Source organism: Rhinolophus sinicus, linkage group LG03 (genome assembly GCF_036562045.2).
Source record: "Rhinolophus sinicus isolate RSC01 linkage group LG03, ASM3656204v1, whole genome shotgun sequence".
NCBI lineage: Eukaryota > Metazoa > Chordata > Mammalia > Chiroptera > Rhinolophidae > Rhinolophus > Rhinolophus sinicus.
The window spans coordinates 62,248,573-62,266,164 of NC_133753.1; the positions used below are offsets into that span (position 1 = coordinate 62,248,573).

The window sequence follows — 17,592 nt, forward strand, 5'->3', positions numbered from 1 at the left end:
CCCCTATACTAGATTTCTCCTTTCTGCAGCAAACAACACTGTGACACAGAAAGGGTTAGAAATGACCCAGGACACACAGCTAGTAAATATTGGAGTCAGGATTTGAATCCAGGCCATCTCTTTTTTTTGCTATTGTATTAAGAAAAAAGGAGAATTTATTATAAGAGTGTTTTTATAGAACCAAGGGTAGAAATTCAGGTGAATTGCAGGATAGGCTGGAACCAGGAGCTAGAAAGCTGTTGGGAACCCAGGCCATAGTCTTCCTCTGATTATCCTCTCTACTTTTCAGACTCGATGTGTCTTTGATGGGCAAAGGGAAAATATTGGTAAAATGATGCAATAGATCATTTCACTGGTCTCAAGTTTTGACTTGGAAAATGCCAGCACTGCCTTCAACTCCTTTTGTGGCCTGGGCCAGTGCATTTCATTTATTTGGGAGTTCACTTCCTCATTTATAAAAAAGTTTTTACTGGAGGATTCACAGGTCCCTTCCAGCTCTAAAATTCTATGCTCCTAAGTGAACATTCTAGGGCAGAAGTGCATTAATAATGGATTTGAAGGTGTGGGTTTTGGGGAATAGAACAGAGGAGTGTTCTAAGGAAAGGGGGACTGAATAATGGTTTGGGTGGAGCCTCAGTGTTGAATTACTGTTTAGAGCCAATATCAGGTAAAGACATTTAGGGATATAGAAATGGGGGATAGGAAAGACTTCTTACCTTGACGAGACCAGGTGGTTTTGAGTGGAATTTGTCTGATCTGTGAGCAATTTCCTCTCTCTCTCTCTCTCTCTCTCTCTCTGTCTCCTACACCCCCCCCCACCAATGTGTGTATATAAGGGGGATAGCCCCCTTGCACAGTGGTTTAATCTGATTTATCTCTTTTCTCAGCCCAGAATTTTCTCTAGGATCACAGTAAGAGAGCCAGCAGGCAAATCCAAATATTTGAGTGGTCTAATGAGCAAGTCACAACTGACTGGGTCTGTTTCCTTACCCATAAGATGAGAGGTTTTGTCTATGTGATCTCTGAAGTCCTGTCCAGCTCTTAACATTTTGTGGTTTCAGGTATTATATCAAAAGCAGCTCACTTCTTCCTGAATGTCCCATCCTTGGACCAGAACTTTATCTTCACTACTCTTCTCTGTCTACACCTGGCTGCCTAATTTCTTTCTCCTGGGCCCCCTTTCTTCCTCGATTCCCTCACATCCTACCTGCTTTTTTGCTCCTTTGTACCCTCTTTATTTTCTGATATTTTTCTGCAGAGCCCCCAGATTATACATTGGGTTCCAGTTCTCCGTCTCCACATAGGCCTACCCCTATTGGCATCGTGGTTCCTAACTGAAGCTATCCCCTTGGGTTCCTCCAAGGGCCCCCTGGGATCCCCTATCATTTGTCCCTCTCACAGAAGCACACCTTTCTCCAAAGCCAAAGGATCAGGTATTCTAGTGGCTCAGGTGACAAACCTGCTGTCAGGTTACAGATATTGTTTCCTGAAAGACCACACTACAGTGTCAGTGGAGACTCAGGCTGCCTGCAGTGCCCTGCCCTTACCTGGCTATCCCATACAAGGTGAGAATAACCAGAATTCACCTCTAGTACCAGTGCTCACCTGGAAACATGGCTCTGAGCCTCTGGCCCCTACTGCTGCTGCTGCTGTCCTGTGCAGGTGAGAACAGTGAGCAGGGCTGGGGATGAAGGGAATAGTGCTAGAAAGAGATTTAAAACTGTGGAAATGAACTGGTTAGGTAAAAGATAGAGGGGGAAGGAGGAGGGGCAGAGACTGCAGCTAAGGGAGGAAATGAGAGTTCAGGAAGCGGGCCAAGACTTATTGCAGGCTGATGAAAGGGACTTGGCTCTCTTCACTTCATCTTTAGATCCAGGCCAGGACTGGGCTCCAGGGCAGGGATGAGTTTGGGTGGTAGGTTCTTTCCTTTTAGTGACCTCTGGTTCCTCCCTTTACAGTGACTCTAGCCTCTGCAGGCTCCCTGGACCCTGGTCTCTCCCTTCTGAAGTCATTGCTCTCCACTCTGGACCAGGCTCCCCGGGGGTCCCTCAGCCGCTCACGGTTCTCTGCATTCCTGGCCAACATTTCTTCTAACTTTGAGCCTGGGAGAATGGGGGAGGGACCAGTGGGAGAGCCCCCACCACTCCAGCCCCCTGCCCTCCGGCTCCATGATTTCCTACTGACACTGAGAGGCAGCCCGGACTGGGAGCCAATGCTAGGGCTGCTCGGGGATGTGCTGGCACTGCTGGGACAGGAGCAGACCCCCCGGGACTTCCTGGGGCACCAGGCAGGTGTGCTGGGTGGACTCGCAGAGGTGCTGCTGGGAGCCTTAGTTCCTGGGGGACCCCCTAGCCCTACCCGGCCCCCATGCACCCGTGATGGTCCTCCCGACTGCGTCCTGGTGGCTGACTGGTTGCCTTCTCTGCTGCTGTTGTTAGAAGGCACACGCTGGCAGGCCTTGGTGCAGGTGCAGCCCAGTGTGGACCTCACCAACATCACAGGCCTGGATGGGAGGGAGCCAGCCCCCCACCTTTTACAGGGTCTGTTGGCTTTGCTCACCCCCGTGGGGGAGCTGAGCTCTGAGGAGGCTCTTTGGGGAGGTCTGCTGCGCACAGTGGGGGCCCCCCTCTATGCTGCCTTCCAGGAGGGGCTGCTCCGTGTCACGGACTCCCTGCAGGATGAGGTCTTTTCCCTTCTGGGGCAACCAGAGCCTGATGCCAATGGGCAGTGCCAGGGAGGTGAGTGCTGCCGGGGTCAGGGCTGGGTTATGGCAAGGCAAGAAGGGGCGAGATTGGGGCAGTCCTCTGCTTTACTCTTTCCCTCCTAGGCAACCTACAGCAACTGCTCTTATGGTAAGTAACAGGAGAGGAGTTCTGGGGAATTGGGCCTGGGAAGTTGTTAGCTTCTAGAATGGAAGAGAAAACTGATGGGAGGAGTGTGGTTTGCAATGTGACTGTGTGGGTTGGTGTCCCAGCTCTACTTCTTCCACAGCTAAGGTGACCTTGTGCAGCTCACAGTCTCATTCTATACCTTAGTTTCCCCAATTGTGAATGGGTAATGTTAACTACTGCAGAGTTGTTGCAAGGGATTAAGTGAGTTGATACTGTATGTGTAAGCCACATAGAGCTGTGCCTGGCACATAGCACTTAATAAATGTTAGCTAATAAAGACAGGATGTGGAAAGAAAAGGCAGGACCGATTCCTCCGCTACTTGCTATTTCAGTACACCAGAGCCAGAGCACAGTTAGATATATTCAGCTGCTGGGCAGATTTCCTGATATAAGGCCTACTGAGGGTTGTGTTTAAACTACCTAAAAGCATATGAAGAAAGAAGGAAGCCAGGTAGATAGAAGGGACTCCAATTGGGCTGCTCCTAGGTTATTTTGTGCCTTGGCAGGGCAGACCTCGCTCCCTTTCCCACCATCCCAGCATTTAAACCAGTAATTCCTATACTCCCAGGGACCTCACTTTTGGAAAAGCCTATGCTTGCCACCACCCCCTGCAGGGCTCTGGGCCAGGGTCAGGCTCTTCAAATGGAGGAAATGTAAACTGACCAGATCCTGCCTGCTCCTCCCTCTGCACCCAGGGGCGTCCGGCACAACCTTTCCTGGGATGTCCAGGAGCTGGGCTTTCTGTCTGGATCACCCCCCCCACCCCCCGCCCTCCTCCACTGCCTGAGCGCGGGTGTGCCTCTGCCCAGGACTTCCCAGCCCTCAGCCCACATCAGCCCTCGCCAACGGCGAGCCATCTCTGTGGAGGCCATCTGCGAGAACCACTCGGGCCCAGCACCACCCTACAGCATTTCCAACTTCTCCATTCACTTGCTCTGCCAGCTCACCAAGCCTGCCACCCCGCAGCCCCCGCCCAGCATCACTGCCATCTGCCAGACAGCTGTGTGGTATGCAGTCTCGTGGGCACCAGGTGCCCAGGGCTGGCTACAGGCCTGCCATGACCAATTTCCTGATCAGTTCCTGGAGGCAATCTGTAGCAACCTCTCCTTTTCAGCCCTGTCTGGCCCCAACCGCCGCCTGGTAAAGCGGCTCTGTGCTGGTCTGCTTCCACCTCCTACCAGCTGCCCTGACGGCCTGCCCCCTGTTCCTGTCACCCCAGAGATCTTCTGGGGCTGCTTCTTGGAGAATGAGACTTTGTGGGCCGAGCGGCTGTGTGGGGAGGCGAGTCTGCAGGCTGTGCCCCCCAGCAATCAGGCTTGGGTTCAGCATGTGTGCCAGGGCCCCACCCCAGATATCACTGCCTTCCCGCCCTGCCACATTGGACCCTGTGGGGAACGCTGCCCAGATGGGGGCAATTTCCTGATGATGGTCTGTGCCAATGACACTCTGTACGAGGCCCTGGTGCCCTTCTGGCCCTGGCTAACAGGCCAGTGCAGAATAAGTCGTGGGGGCAATGACACTTGCTTCCTAGACGGGCTATTGGGCCCTCTTCTGCCCTCTCTGCCACCACTGGGACCATCCCCACTCTGCCTGGCCCCGGGCCCCTTCCTGCTTGGCATGCTATCCCAATTGCCACGCTGTCAGTCCTCTGTGCCGGTCCTTGCCCACCCCACACGCCTACACTATCTCCTTCGCCTGCTGACCTTCCTCCTGGGTCCAGGGGCCGGAGGGACAGAAGCTCAGGGGATGCTGGGCCAGGCCCTGCTGCTCTCCAGTCTCCCAGACAACTGCTCCTTCTGGGATGCCTTCCGCCCAGAGGGCCGGCGCAGTTTGCTGCGGACAGTTGGGGAATACCTGGAACAGGAGGAACAGCCGACCTCACTGGACTTTGAACTCACTGACAGCTCCAGCTCTGGTATAGGCAAGATGGAGCTGCTGGCCTGCTTCAGCGTGAGTGATCTGCCAAGGTGAAAGCTCCTGGAACAGAGGGAAGGGCCTCCTGGGGAATTCTCCACTACTGAGCAGCAGTGGTTTAAGCATATAGCTCTGGAGTCAGACAGCCTTGGGTTCACCTCTTAGTTCTGTGATCAACCTTGGACAAGTTTTTTAACCTCTCTGAACAATGTTTTTCTCCTCTATAAATGGGGGAGAAGAATGGTGCTTATTACATGAGATAATTCATGCTGTACGCTTACCACAGTGAATGATATGAAAGCACGTGATAAATGTTATCTCATTATTCTTTCCGATTTTTTGACTCTCCCCCTCTCTGCTCCAGAAAGGAAAGGGATCAAGTTAGAAGGCTCTAATTCTATCCTTAGAGAGTGAGAACTGGAGGCTGGCAAAATATAAGAAGACAGGCAGAAATGAGAAAAATTCAGGGGGAGTGTGAAGCAGAAGACTTGGATTCTAGGTTCAACTATGCCACAAATTAGTGTGGTCTTGGGCAAGTAATTTAATTTAGCTTTTCTGAGCTTCAGTTTCTTCTCTGTAGTGTTGAAGGGGCTAGAATACGTAAACACCCTAATTCATTCATAGCCTGTTACGTGTAAGGCACTTTGCTGGGTTCTGTAGGGTATGCAAGATTCCTTACTTCATGTTAGCACCCATATTTCTCAAGCCCTGGGACCAGTGAAGTGGGGTTAGATAGGCTTGTAGTAATTTGCTTTTGATCCACAAGCATTTATTGCGCCAACTATGGACCTGGCTTGGAAGAGGATATGGAAGTTAGAGACATCGTCCCTGACCTAGAGAAGTGTAATATTTGAGGAGAAACACATACTAGCTTCAGGTGAAGAACAAGCATCCTAGCAAGCGGAGTGGGATTGCCTGAGGAAGCTACAGGAGGGACAGAGAAGACAGCTCTCTTGACATCTTTTCTGTCTCCCCACCAGCCTGTGCTGTGGGATCTGCTCCAGAGGGAGAAGAGTGTTTGGGCCTTGCAGATTCTAATGCAGGTAACAGATGGAGGAGCACAGGGGTAGACTGTGGCCCGAGGTCACTGCCCAGTGAGGCCATACTCACCATGACTTCTTACTCCCAGGCATACCTGCACATGCCCCCAGAAAATCTCCAGCAACTGGTGCTTTCAGCAGAGAGGGAGGCCGCTCAGGGCTTCCTGACGCTCATGCACCGTTCCTGGGCTCAGCTGCAGGTGGGCATAGAGGGAGAGGGAAACAGGGTGGAGGGCGAAATCTGGGAATGAAGAGTACCTGAAACCTGGTGTACGAAGGAAGGAGGAACTCAAGAAAGATCAAAGATACTGAGCATCTCCCAAGCCATCATCCACTCCTGTGCCCTGACAGGTACCACCATCTGAGGAGCAGGCCTTGGGTCGTCTGACAGCCTTGCTGCTCCAACGTTACCCACGCCTCACCTCCCAACTCTTCATTGACTTATCACCACTCATCCCCTTCTTGGCTGTCTCTGATCTGATGCGCTTCCCACCATCCCTCTTGGCCAATGACAGCGTGTAAGGACCTCACAATACTCCTTCTGATCTGTCAAGGTCAGGTCAACCCCACTTGCCTAGAACACCTCCTTCGAGACTTCCTCTCTATTGAAACTAAGGAGAATCTCCTATCCATGACAATGGGGCTGCAGAGAACCAGGGGACAATTTGGAACAGGGCTGAGGGTTAAGACTCATTACTCTTCTCAGCCTGGCTGCCATCCGGGATTACAGCCCAGAAATGAGGCCTGAACAGAAAGAGGCTCTGGCAAGGCGACTGCTGGCCCCTGAGCTGTTCGGAGAAGTTCCTGCCTGGCCTCAGGAGCTGCTGTGGGCAGTGCTGCCTCTGCTCCCTCACCTTCCTCTAGAGAACTTTCTGCAGCTCAGCCCTCACCAGGTATGAGAAGCATCTTCTTTTCTTTTTTTTAATTTTTATTGGGGAATATTGGGGAACAGTGTGTTTTTCCAGGACCCACCAGCTCCATGTCAAATCATTATTTTCAATCTAGTTGTGGGGAGTGCAGCTCAGCTCCAAGTCAAATCATTGTTTTCACTTTAGTTGTGGAGGGCACAGCTCACTGGCCCATGTCGGAATTGAACTGGTGACCTTGGTGTTACGAGCGCTGTGCTCCAACTACTGAGCCAACCGGCCGCCCTGAGAACCATCTTCCTTACTTGATTAGACCATCTTCTATTGGTGGGATGGGAGTCAGAGGCATGTCTCCTAGTAAGCCTCTCCCCACAAGTGTCCCACAGTGTCCCACAGTGACCCCCAACACAAGCTCACCCTCCCCGTCTCAGATCCAGGCCCTGGAGGATAGCTGGCCAGCAGCAGGTCTTGGGCCAGGACACGCCCGGCATGTGCTGCGCAGCCTGGTGAACCAGAGTGTCCAGGATGGAGAGGAACAGGTGCGCAGGTGAGTGGTTGTGGGATCAGTGATCAAGGCCAGAGAGGGAGAGAGGCAGGGCCAGCTGCCATGGTGGTTTGGGTCCTAGGAAGGAAGGGCCAAGAGAATAGGCAGTGGTCCCAAGCAGTGCAGGGCTCCAGGACAGGGGCCTAGCTATGACATGCTTCTAGTTTTATGGCGTTTCCTAGTTTATTGGTCAGAGTGCCTACTCCATGTGCCCACATGGTCCCTGCCTTAGTACCAGTCTCAGGGACCACATGAAGGCCAGCTTCGTGCCCTCCTCAGGCTGGGGCCCCTCGCCTGTTTCCTGACCCCTGAGGAGCTGCAGAGCCTGGTACCGTTGAATGATCCGATGGGGCCAGTAGAACGGGGGCTGCTGGAATGTGCGGCCAATGGGACCCTCAGCCCACAAGGACGGGTGAGCCCCTGGATAGACTCTAGGATTTCTCTGGGTCTGTGGGGAGGACTTGCCCAGTCATTTCAACCAAGGTTGAACACAGTGGTGGCATCCCTCCCCCCCACCTCTGCCACCTCTATTCCTACTCCATGGCTGTTCTTATCTGGTACCACCTCTTCCTGACCCTGCCCCATCTGCTCTATGACACTCCAAACATCCCCTTTGACATCTTGAACCCAATCTGCTCCTATCCCATCTTTAGTTTCAAGCCCTAATCCAAGCCTTGGGAAATCCAGATGTGGGATTAGAGAGGAGATTTAAGGTTCACCAGTCTTTTCTCTTCAGTCCCAAACCTTCTTTGGTTACAGGTGGCATATGAACTTCTGGGGGTGTTGCGCTCATCTGGAGGAACTGTGATGAGCCCCCGGGAGCTGCGGGTCTGGGCCCCTCTCTTCCCTCAGCTGGGCCTCCGCTTCCTACAGGAGCTGTCAGAGCCCCAGCTTAGAGCCATGCTTCCTGCCTTGCAGGGAACCAGTGTCACACCTGCCCAGGTGGGTCTATCTCACTCCCTGGCATCCACCCTGTACCCTCTGGAACCCCAGTCAAGAGGATTACATTCAGGGATACTGTCAGCCTCCCTGAAGCCTCCTACTCCTCTGTTCCGAGGACTCCCTCATCCTCCTTCCTCAGATCAAAGAGTCAGCAGCCAATCTGGTCACCGTGGGCAGTAGAGAGGGAGTTGGAAGTTTTGGAGGGCAGGTCATAGGACCCTGCTTGGTATCTGGCTGTAGGGACCCAAGAGCTGTTGTTTCCTGTCCCATCCCACTTTAGGCTGTCCTGCTGCTTAGACGGCTTCTCCCTAGGCACGAAGTAAGTAGCAGCAACTTCTCAACATCTCCCAGAGGTCTTTGTGCCCTTCCCCAGGTTCCCACATCTGGCCCTTCCTCCCTCTCTCTCACCTCCCCTCATACCTGCTGCCTGGCTGCACTGTGATTGTTGACTTCCTCACCGTCCCCAGCCCCACCCACCCCTCTTCTTCAGACCTCTTGTCTCTCTTGCTCCCCAGCTGTCCTTGGAAGAGCTTTGCTCCTTGCACCCTCTGTTGCCAGGCCTCAGCTCCCAGACACTCCAGGCCATCCCTAGGCGAGTTCTGGTTGGGGCCTGTTCCTGCCTGGCCCCTGAACTGTCACGCCTCTCAGCCTGCCAGACCGCAGCATTGCTGCAGACCTTTCGGGTATGAGGGTAGCAGGGAGGATGAGACAATCAGGGGTGTGGGCTCTGGTGGGGAGGAGGGCATCTTCCCCGTGGCCAGGAAAGGCCTCCCATACTTCCCCATTTCCTTACGCACACCCAGTAAGACACAGACACACGTACTACCCATTCTCATGCAGGTGAAAGATGGAGTTAAAAGCATGGGTACCGGTGCCGGTGCAGCTGTGTGTATCCCTGGTCAGGTATGTGTGGGGCCTCCTGACTAAGCTCCTGTCCATGTTCCAGAGCAGCTTCACATGGCTGGTGCTGCTTCACACATGCCCCAGGCAGTGGCCCTGAGAGTGCGGGTTAGCTCTGTGCCCACCAAGGCATTAGCAGCTCTGCCCGGTGCCAGGTGTAGGACAGCAGGACCACACTCTCCTCCAATGTCAAAGTCAGAAGGGTCTGAGTCTTCCAGGCCGACCACCCCACCTTCAGATAAAGATACCAAGGCTCAGAGAGGCTAAGGCACTTTAGTTCATCAGGTGCCTAAACAGCAGCAACACTTGACCACAATCACCTTCAGCGTGAGGGCTCTCAGCTGTGCACGGCTACAGTGGCACATGCCCTTCCACCCTTATCATCGCTTTGGTTCTTCCTGCCCCCATGGTTCCCCTTCTCCTCTGAGGGCTGAGTCGAGACCCTCTCACCTGTTACTACACCGCTGCACCCATCCCCACTGGCAGCCCGTCCCCACCACCTGGCCAGACTGCCTGCTTCCCCTACTCCCACTAAAGTTGCTACAACTGGACTCTGCGGCTCTTCTGGCTGACCGAAGGCGCTACCGGGACCTGCCCTGGTCTGAGCAGCAGGTAATTTTCCCCCACTTAACCCACAACTCCCCTCTCTCAATCTGCAACATCTCCTTGCCCATGAGGCCCTCGATCTGGTGCCTTATCACTACGGTAGTACCCCTTACAATGGGACTTGCTTTGCTCTTCCCTCTCTGTCCTCCCTATTCCTTCATCTCTCACTCTGAGAGAGGAGTGGGCATTGGGGAGCGTAGGAGGCTGTTGGGGCCCACAAGGTCAGACTAGTCCTGGGCCAGGGCATCGTAAGTCCTTGGGCCACATCTTTGCTGGGAAGCGGTTCCTCTTTCTCTCTGTTGTAGGCACAGTTTCTCTGGAAGAAGATGCAGGTGCCCGGCAACCTGACCCTCAGGAATCTGCAGTGAGTAACTTGTGTTGAGCAGTGAGTTTAATTCAACCAACAGTTTTTGAATGCCTAGCGCGCGTCAGGCATCGTGTGATGTGCAGTGGGGGGTTTGGGGATGAATGATGCACGGTCCCAACCTGTGGGCGTTCTCCTGGCTCCTCCTCCCCTCACCCCCTGCCTTTCCACAGTACCACGCCTATCCCGCTAGACCTAAGGGTTCAGAAGACCTGGGTTCAGGTGCCAGCCCTGTTACTTATTTGTGATCTTGAGCAAATAATTTAACGTTTCTAAGCTTCAGGGTTTTATTCTGTAGAATGAGAATTAAAATGGTACCCCCTTCAGAGGTAGTTGTGAAGATTAAATGAGGTGAGGCATATAAGGTACTTAACACAGTGCCTGGCCCAGTGTAAGCTCCGAATAGCTGTTTGCTGTTATTAGTTTAATCCAAAGAGACTTCAGAGCCACTGGCCAAGCAGGAATAAACAGAAATAATTATTACCTTACCTACACCCACAGTAAAAGCATCATGGGCTTCAGGATCTGAAGACATAGCTCGGTCTCACTTTACCACATGTCTAGGAGAATGATGTTGAAAACGTCACTAGACCTCTGTAAATCTTTATTTTCTTCTCTGGTAAATAGTGATGACGTTGTGGGGAGCCAATGAGACTACCTATGGAAAAACATTTTCCAGACTGTAAATTACCATAAATGAACACCTGTGTTTGTGTTGAGAATGTTGGTATCAAGGAGAAGACAGCCTGTAGCATGTGTCGAATGAGCATCTACCCGCTCACATACCCACAGGGCTCTGGGCACCCTGGCAGGGGGCATGTCTTGTAAGTTTCTGCAGCAGATCAACTCAATGGCAGATTTCCTGGAAGTGATGCACATGATCTATCAACTGCCCACGGGGGTGCGAGGGAGCCTGGTGAGAGGGGTGCTTGGACATTAATGGGAGCAGGGAGGCATGCACCCTGGGTACGGGACCCAGCTGCCATGCTCAGCTCTGTCTTGCTCTTGCTTCCCCGCCCTGTTCCACAGAGGGCCTGTATCTGGGCGGAGCTACAGCGGAGGATGACAATGCCAGAGCCAGAGCTGGCCACCCTGGGGCCAGAGCTGAGTGGGCTAGACACCAAGCTACTCCTGGACTTACCGTAAGTGCTACAGCTGGAGATACTGGGTCCTTAGAAAACTCAGCCTGGAGTAGAAGATCTGCCCTTGGAAAATGCCCTAGAGGTGGTGGTTGTCTGTCTGGTGATTCCTTGGCATCAGTTATAGCCAGAAGCAAAGGATTCTATTCAAATTGCTCTGTGTATAGGCTGGCTCCCAGAATATGGCCCCAGCATGGAATAGCTGACAGTGACAACACTCTGATGTGGCCTGCCAAGCAATCTGAAAATAACCTAGGCCACATTAATAGAGACAGAGTATCTGAAATGAGGGAAGCAATGGTCCAATTTTACCTCAGAGGATTATAGTCTGCTTAGGGCACTGTGTTCTCAGTGTGTTCGGAGGAGAAAATGTATGAAAAATGTGATAAATGCCTTCAAATACCCCAGGGGCTGTCAAATAGAAAGTAGATTGGCATGTTTCTGAATGGCCCCATCGGGCATGACTAGGACCAATGAATGAAAAGCAGATTTTGCCCAAATGTAAGGGAAATTGAAGTAGTGAGTTCCCAGTCATTGGAGCTATTCAAGGCTAGTCTGACTGGCCCATGGCAGGAATATTATAGAGCAGATTCAAGTATGGGTTGAGGGGAAAGGAGATAAACCTAAGGCTCCTCCCAACTCAGAGGAGCCATCAGAACTGTAAGTCAGAGGAGGAAAAGGTTCATGTTAGTCTTCTTGGGGATGAGGTGGTGGTAAAAGCAGTTGACCTTGTCCTTACATTTTTACAGGCCTTTCCACATATTTTGGCTCTTGTAATACTTGGTGGCCCAGTTCCAGAACTGGCAACCCTAGACAGAGTACAGAATGTCACCTCTGATTTCTGGGAAAAGTATTTTTTTTAATGCTATTCAAATCTGTTTAAATATGTTGGTTCTTTGAGATAATTTAGAATCCCAAGGGCCTGGATGAAGTGAATGATCCCAGACCATGAGTTGGAAGATCCAAGTTCTTCATTGTGAGAGAGGATATGAAAAATACCTATTTTACCCCCAGGTTTTGTCAAAAGGATCAAATGAGATAACACCTAAAAGAACTTTGTAAACTACATAGCATTATACAAATGAGAGGGAACCCCCTCATAACAAGTAGAGGAAAGCAGGAATTGGGAGTAAGACCCCACCATTTGGTTTCTGTGAACCTCAGTTTTTTTAATGTATAAAATGGGGAAAACTTTTAATGGTACTTAATATTTTTGGCTTTTGATTCAATTAGATGTGGTAGGATTGTTTGTCATTTCTTTTCAGGAAGACTACAAATATGTCAGTCCCTTTGTTCTCTCCCTTCAAGCACTATAGAGGGACTTGGATCTGAGGCTGTTTAATATCAGTTCCTGTCAGGGCCACCAGGTTTGATCTGGTGTTGCTGCTTGTTTGGAAAATGTGGCATTCTGTGGTTCCTTCTCAACTTGGCTCAGTTCTGAGTGTCCCTGTTGTCAAATTGCTATAGGGTCCGGTTGATGGACAGACTGTCCAATGAATCCATCATGTTGGTGGTGGAGCTGGTAAGAGCTGCTCCAGAGCAACTGCTGGCACTGACCCCACTCCACCGGGCAGCCCTGGCAGAGAAGGCACTACAAAACTTGGTAAGAGTCCACCCTACCAGATTCAGAGCTGATGCCTAGGCAATTCTTACCTCTCAGAAAACGTTCTCTGTCTTCTAGGTCCAACTCCACACTTTTGCTACCAAGCAGGTTCCTATCTACAAGGCCTGAGCCCTTAGATCCACCTCTTGATAACTTGCTTCATGTTTCTTGCCCACATCCCTTGGAGTCCAGGAAATCCCTTGGCTTCCTCCTCCCAGTTTTTCTGCCTGCTCCTATCTGGGCTCATTGTTTAAGAAAGTGAACAATGGCAGTGAACATTATAGGGTCTTGAATTGGGAGCTGAAAGGAGGGAAGGTCAAAGGTCTTGGTGTCTGGATGCAAGAATCTGGTCGTCTGAGTCAGAGGCGCATTGTCCCAAGGCCCGATGCCCCTTTCCAGGCTCCAAAGGAGACAACAATCTCAAGGGAAGTTCTGGAGACATTGGGCCCCTTGGTTGGATTCCTGGGGATGGAGAGCACACGACGGATCCCCCTGCAGATCCTGCTGGCTCACCTCAGCCAGCTGCAGGGCTTCTGCCTAGGAGAGCCCTTTACCACAGAGCTTGGATGGCTGCTGCTACAGGAGCCTGTTCTTGGGTATGGACCTTTCAGAACTTCAGATTCTAATTCATCCTACACCAAACCTCTCAACCACCATTATCAGCGGCAGCCTATGCAATATGCTTGCGGTCCCTTGGAACCCTGAGTTCCCAAAATTCCAGCATGTTCTCTTTTCCTCTTCCTTTTCCTTACAGTTCCCCCAGCATCCCAGTCCCTGATCTTCTTTCTGTCCTCCAGGAAACCAGAGCTGTGGAGCCAGGATGAAGTCGAGCAAGCTGGACGCTTAGTGTTCACTCTGTCTACTGAGGCGATTTCCTTGATCCCCAGGGTGAGGTGAAGGAACAAAGGAGGGAGTGGGAACAGAGAGGGACTGGTGAGCTGATTCTGGGGAGCAAAGATCAAGAAGGTTGAGGGCAAAGGATGTGAAGCCTGAATCTGGAGGAGACTGCTAAAAAGAGACAGGACTTTGGAATTAGAGCTGCAGCAGCTGCCCCTGACCTGCCCAGGTCTCCCCACCCACGCTCTACCTTCTCACACAGGAGGCCTTGGGCCCAGAGACCTTGGAGCGCCTCCTAGAAAAGCAGCAGAGCTGGGAACAGAGCAGAGCTGGGCAGCTGTGTGGGGGTCCACAACTCGCTTCCAAGAAAGCAGCTCTAGTAGCTGGGGTTGTGCAGCCTACGGTGGACTATCTTCCAGGTGAAACTACCCATATCCTCAGACCTCTAGCAAGGCGAATAGGAAAAAGTATCCAACAATGTAGTCAGAAGTTGGGGCTGTAGGTGTGCTGTGCCCTTTGAGCAGATTTGTACACCTTCTGCTCTCTGGGCTTGGGCTTCCTAATCTATAAAGTTCAGGGGTTAAAAGGATGATCTTCAATGTCTCTTCTAGTTCTAGCACTTTATAACTCGGGGAATTTATAACCCATTTCAGTTTTAGCTCACGATCTCCTTTTCCGGCTCTCTTATCCCTGTGAACAGCTGACTTCTCTGCTGGGAAGATGCTTAGGATGCAGGAAGGAGATACCGTGGGGCTAGGGACTTGGGTTCTAACCTAGATCTGCCATTAAATCCCTGGGCAACCCCTCAATCTTCCATCTATACAGTGTCCTCTCCAGTCACTTGTTCTAACATCCTTTGAGTCCTATAAATCTCTCACGATAGTAATCCCTTGACCCATACTGCCCACATTGGCCTGTCCTCCAAAGGTTGGAGGGTTCACTCCGTCTATCAGTATCTCTCCAGGCATACTTTAATTCTACACTGACTCCAACCCTGCCTTTCCCCTTCAGAACCTGTGCCAAATTGTGCAGATATACGGGGGACGTTCCCAGCAGCCTGGTCTGCAACCCAGATTGAGGAGATGGAGCTCTCAGACTTTGAGGACTGCCTGGCACTGTTTGCAGGAGACTCGGGCCTTGGGCCTGAGGAACTACGGGCAGCGATGGGCAAGGCGAAACAGGTTAGGGGTGGGGGCCAGTCGGGGTTGGGGGTGGAAAAACATGAGGGAGCTGGTTGGGTGTGGTGTAGGACACAGTGAATGGATAGCTGGGTGAGACGTGGGGAAAATAGGAGATGAAAGAATTAGAGGGTTTGGGGCAGCCGGTTAGCTTAGTTGGTTAGAGCGCAAGCTCTTAACAACAAGATTGCTGGTTCGATTCCCACACGGGATGGTGGGTTGTGCCCTCTCTGTTACCCCCCCACCACACATGGCAACTAGATTGAAAACTGCAACTGGACTTGGAGCTGAGCTGTGCCCTCCACAACTAGATTGAAGGACAAAAACTTGACTTGAAGCTGATGGGTCCTGGAAAAAACACAGTTACCCAACTAAAAAGAAAAAAGAAAAAAAATAATTTGAGGGTTTGGTACATACTATATACAACGGAATACTCAGCCATAAAAAAGAATGAAATCTTGCCATTTGTAACAACGTGGATGGAACTAGAGGGTATTGTGCTAAGTAAAATAAGTTATATAGAGAAAGACAAATACCATATGGACTAGAGTCTGCTATTTTTTCTTACTGAGACTCCAGAATCTGTCAATAACACCTTACTCAGAGGAACCTTAATCTAATCCTCTCATTTTACAGTTGAGGAAACTAAGACCCAGAGAAGGCATGTGATTTGCCTAGAGTTGCACAGCTAAGGTCAGAGGCAAGACTAAGACCCATCATTCTCCTAGTCCAGTGCTTTTTCCATTCACATTGTTCTTCTCTTTCTCCTAGCTGTGGGGTCCCCCCCGGGGATTCCGCCCTGAACAGATCCTGCAGCTGGGTCGGCTCTTAATAGGTCTAGGAGAGCGAGAACTACAGGAGCTAATCCTGGTAGACTGGGGAGTGCTGAGCACCCTGGGGCAGATAGACGGCTGGAGCTCCATCCAGGTAACACCTTCCCTCCCCCCTAGCACCTTCCAAACATCCATCGCACAGATCCAGGCCTCTAGGTTATCTAAAATCCAAGGAATTTTTTCCTGTGACTGCCTGGTCATTCTTAGTTTCTTTTCTTAATACCCCATACTAATGGCCTTAGGAACTCTGTATTTACTCACCTTAAGGCCCTCGAGACATAATACTCTCTCCTGCCTCTTTTCCCTGAGGCCTCCTCTTTTTTTGTCCTTTTCTTTTTAGGATTCTCAACCTTCCTCATGGCTGTTGGATCTTCAGGTCTCAATCATAAGACTATAACCCAGTAGCACTTGTGTCACTTTCCTAATCACTTCCCCATCTATTAATTCCCCATGATTCCTCTCCTTATCCTGTGCCCTCCACCCTCCCCCCAGCTCCGGGTCGTGGTCTCCAGTTTCCTGCGGCAGAGTGGCCGGCATATGAGCCACCTGGATTTCCTTCACCTGACTGCACTGGGTTACACGCTCTGTGGACTGCGACCAGAGGAGCTACAGCATATCAGCAGTTGGGAGTTTAGGTCACATGGGAAGGGGGGGTGTGGGTGGTGGTACTGAGGTGAAGGTGGGCTCACTGGGCAGGGAAGGATCATGAAGGAGTGGTCCCATGGAGGAAGGGACCTCACCTGAAGCCATCTCTACCCCCATCTCCTGACCGTGGCCCCGATCACCACGGCTGAATCCTTCTCCCTTCCTTCTCACTCTCCCATAGCCAAGCAGCTCTCTTCCTGGGCAACCTGCATCTCCAGTGCTCTGAGGAACAACTGGAGGTTCTGGCCCAACTCCTCGTACTACCTGGTGGTTTTGGTCCAGTCAGTAACTGGGGGCCTGAGATCTTCACTGAAATTGGTACAATAGCAGGTAGGGAGGCTGGGCCACTGCTGGTGCTAGTTGTCAGGTGTTATTTTTCCATACCATGGGTGGACTGGGGAGAAGACTGTTCTGGAATTCTCCAAGTGGGAGTCTGGGAGGGCATTTAGGTAACAGGCTGGAGATGTGTTGGGGAAGACTTATGGTAGGGTACTTTTGGAGTGGTTAGGGAAGGTGTAGAGATTTGAAGAGACTGGAAAAGGCCAGTCTAAGACAAGGTTTAGATGCCCACTCCACTTGCTTCAACAGCTGGGATCCCAGACCTGGCTCTTTCAGCACTGCTGGCGGAACAGATCCAGGGCCTTACCCCTCTTGCCATTTCTGTCATCCCTGCTCCGAAATTTGCCGTAAGTGTTGATGGACTGGGGTCTGGAGTGACCACAAGAGAGCCAGAGCTCAACAGGCGCTACACTCGATATATCGATGCCTGTTCCCACCCCCAGGTGGTGTTCAGCCCCACCCAGCTGTCTAGCCTCACCAGTGTTCAGGCTGTGGCTGTCACTCCTGAGCAAATGGCCTTCCTGAGTCCTGAGCAGCGACGAGCAGTTGCATGGGCCCAGCATGAGGGGATGGAGAGCCCAGAACAGCAGGGTGAGTTCCCAGCTGCACAGCTTGACCCTCCATCTCCTGACCCAGAATCTGACCCCTAACTTGGTGCTATCTGGCTCATAGAACCCACCTAGAGAGATCTCTGAAGGGGGTATACAGGCAGATAGTTTCCAAGTGTCAATAGCTTCTGGGGAACATAGTTGTGACATTCCTTCCATTCTGTCTCATTATAGATCGAAGCACAGCCTGGGGCCTCCAGAACTGGTCACGACCTTCCTGGGCCCTGGTATTAACCATCTGCTTCCTTGGCAACCTGCTATGAGCCTGTGTCTACAGTTACAGAGAGATTGTTGGGAAAGAAATCTTAAGTCACAGTGAATAAAGTGTAAATGGAAGTATATT

The 17,592-nt window shown here is 51.5% G+C and overlaps 1 protein-coding gene across 2 annotated transcripts; it reads left to right on the forward strand.

Moving 5' to 3' along the window:
* The first annotated feature begins 785 nt into the window (after positions 1-785).
* On the forward strand, positions 786-17,585 carry STRC (stereocilin). 2 transcript variants are annotated; one of them, XM_019725339.2, is made up of 30 exons: positions 786-1,662; positions 1,959-2,738; positions 2,828-2,852; positions 3,587-4,841; positions 5,786-5,848; positions 5,935-6,045; positions 6,197-6,363; positions 6,552-6,738; positions 7,143-7,258; positions 7,535-7,667; positions 8,015-8,197; positions 8,478-8,516; positions 8,713-8,880; positions 9,038-9,100; positions 9,584-9,709; positions 10,009-10,067; positions 10,860-10,983; positions 11,097-11,209; positions 12,674-12,809; positions 13,209-13,405; positions 13,607-13,697; positions 13,909-14,065; positions 14,658-14,827; positions 15,596-15,751; positions 15,998-16,033; positions 16,150-16,292; positions 16,484-16,632; positions 16,891-16,988; positions 17,085-17,232; positions 17,424-17,585. In XM_019725339.2, exons 1-30 carry the CDS (start codon positions 1,614-1,616, stop codon positions 17,510-17,512), a joined length of 5,331 nt encoding a protein of 1,776 aa, XP_019580898.2. In that variant the 5' UTR covers positions 786-1,613; the 3' UTR covers positions 17,513-17,585. The 2 variants fall into 2 exon arrangements, with proteins under 2 accessions (XP_019580898.2, XP_019580900.2); XM_019725341.2 differs by lacking the exon at positions 15,998-16,033.
* Positions 17,586-17,592: the final 7 nt, after the last annotated feature.

Bases quoted from the DNA above. Each gene is read 5' to 3' on its own strand.
- STRC (XM_019725339.2), top strand. From the start codon at position 1,614: ATGGCTCTGAGCCTCTGGCCCCTACTGCTGCTGCTGCTGTCCTGTGCA. The intron at 2,853-3,586 runs GTAAGTAACAGG...CTCTGCACCCAG, and splicing joins CTACAGCAACTGCTCTTATG to GGGCGTCCGGCACAACCTTT. The intron at 7,259-7,534 runs GTGAGTGGTTGT...TGCCCTCCTCAG, and splicing joins GGAGAGGAACAGGTGCGCAG to GCTGGGGCCCCTCGCCTGTT.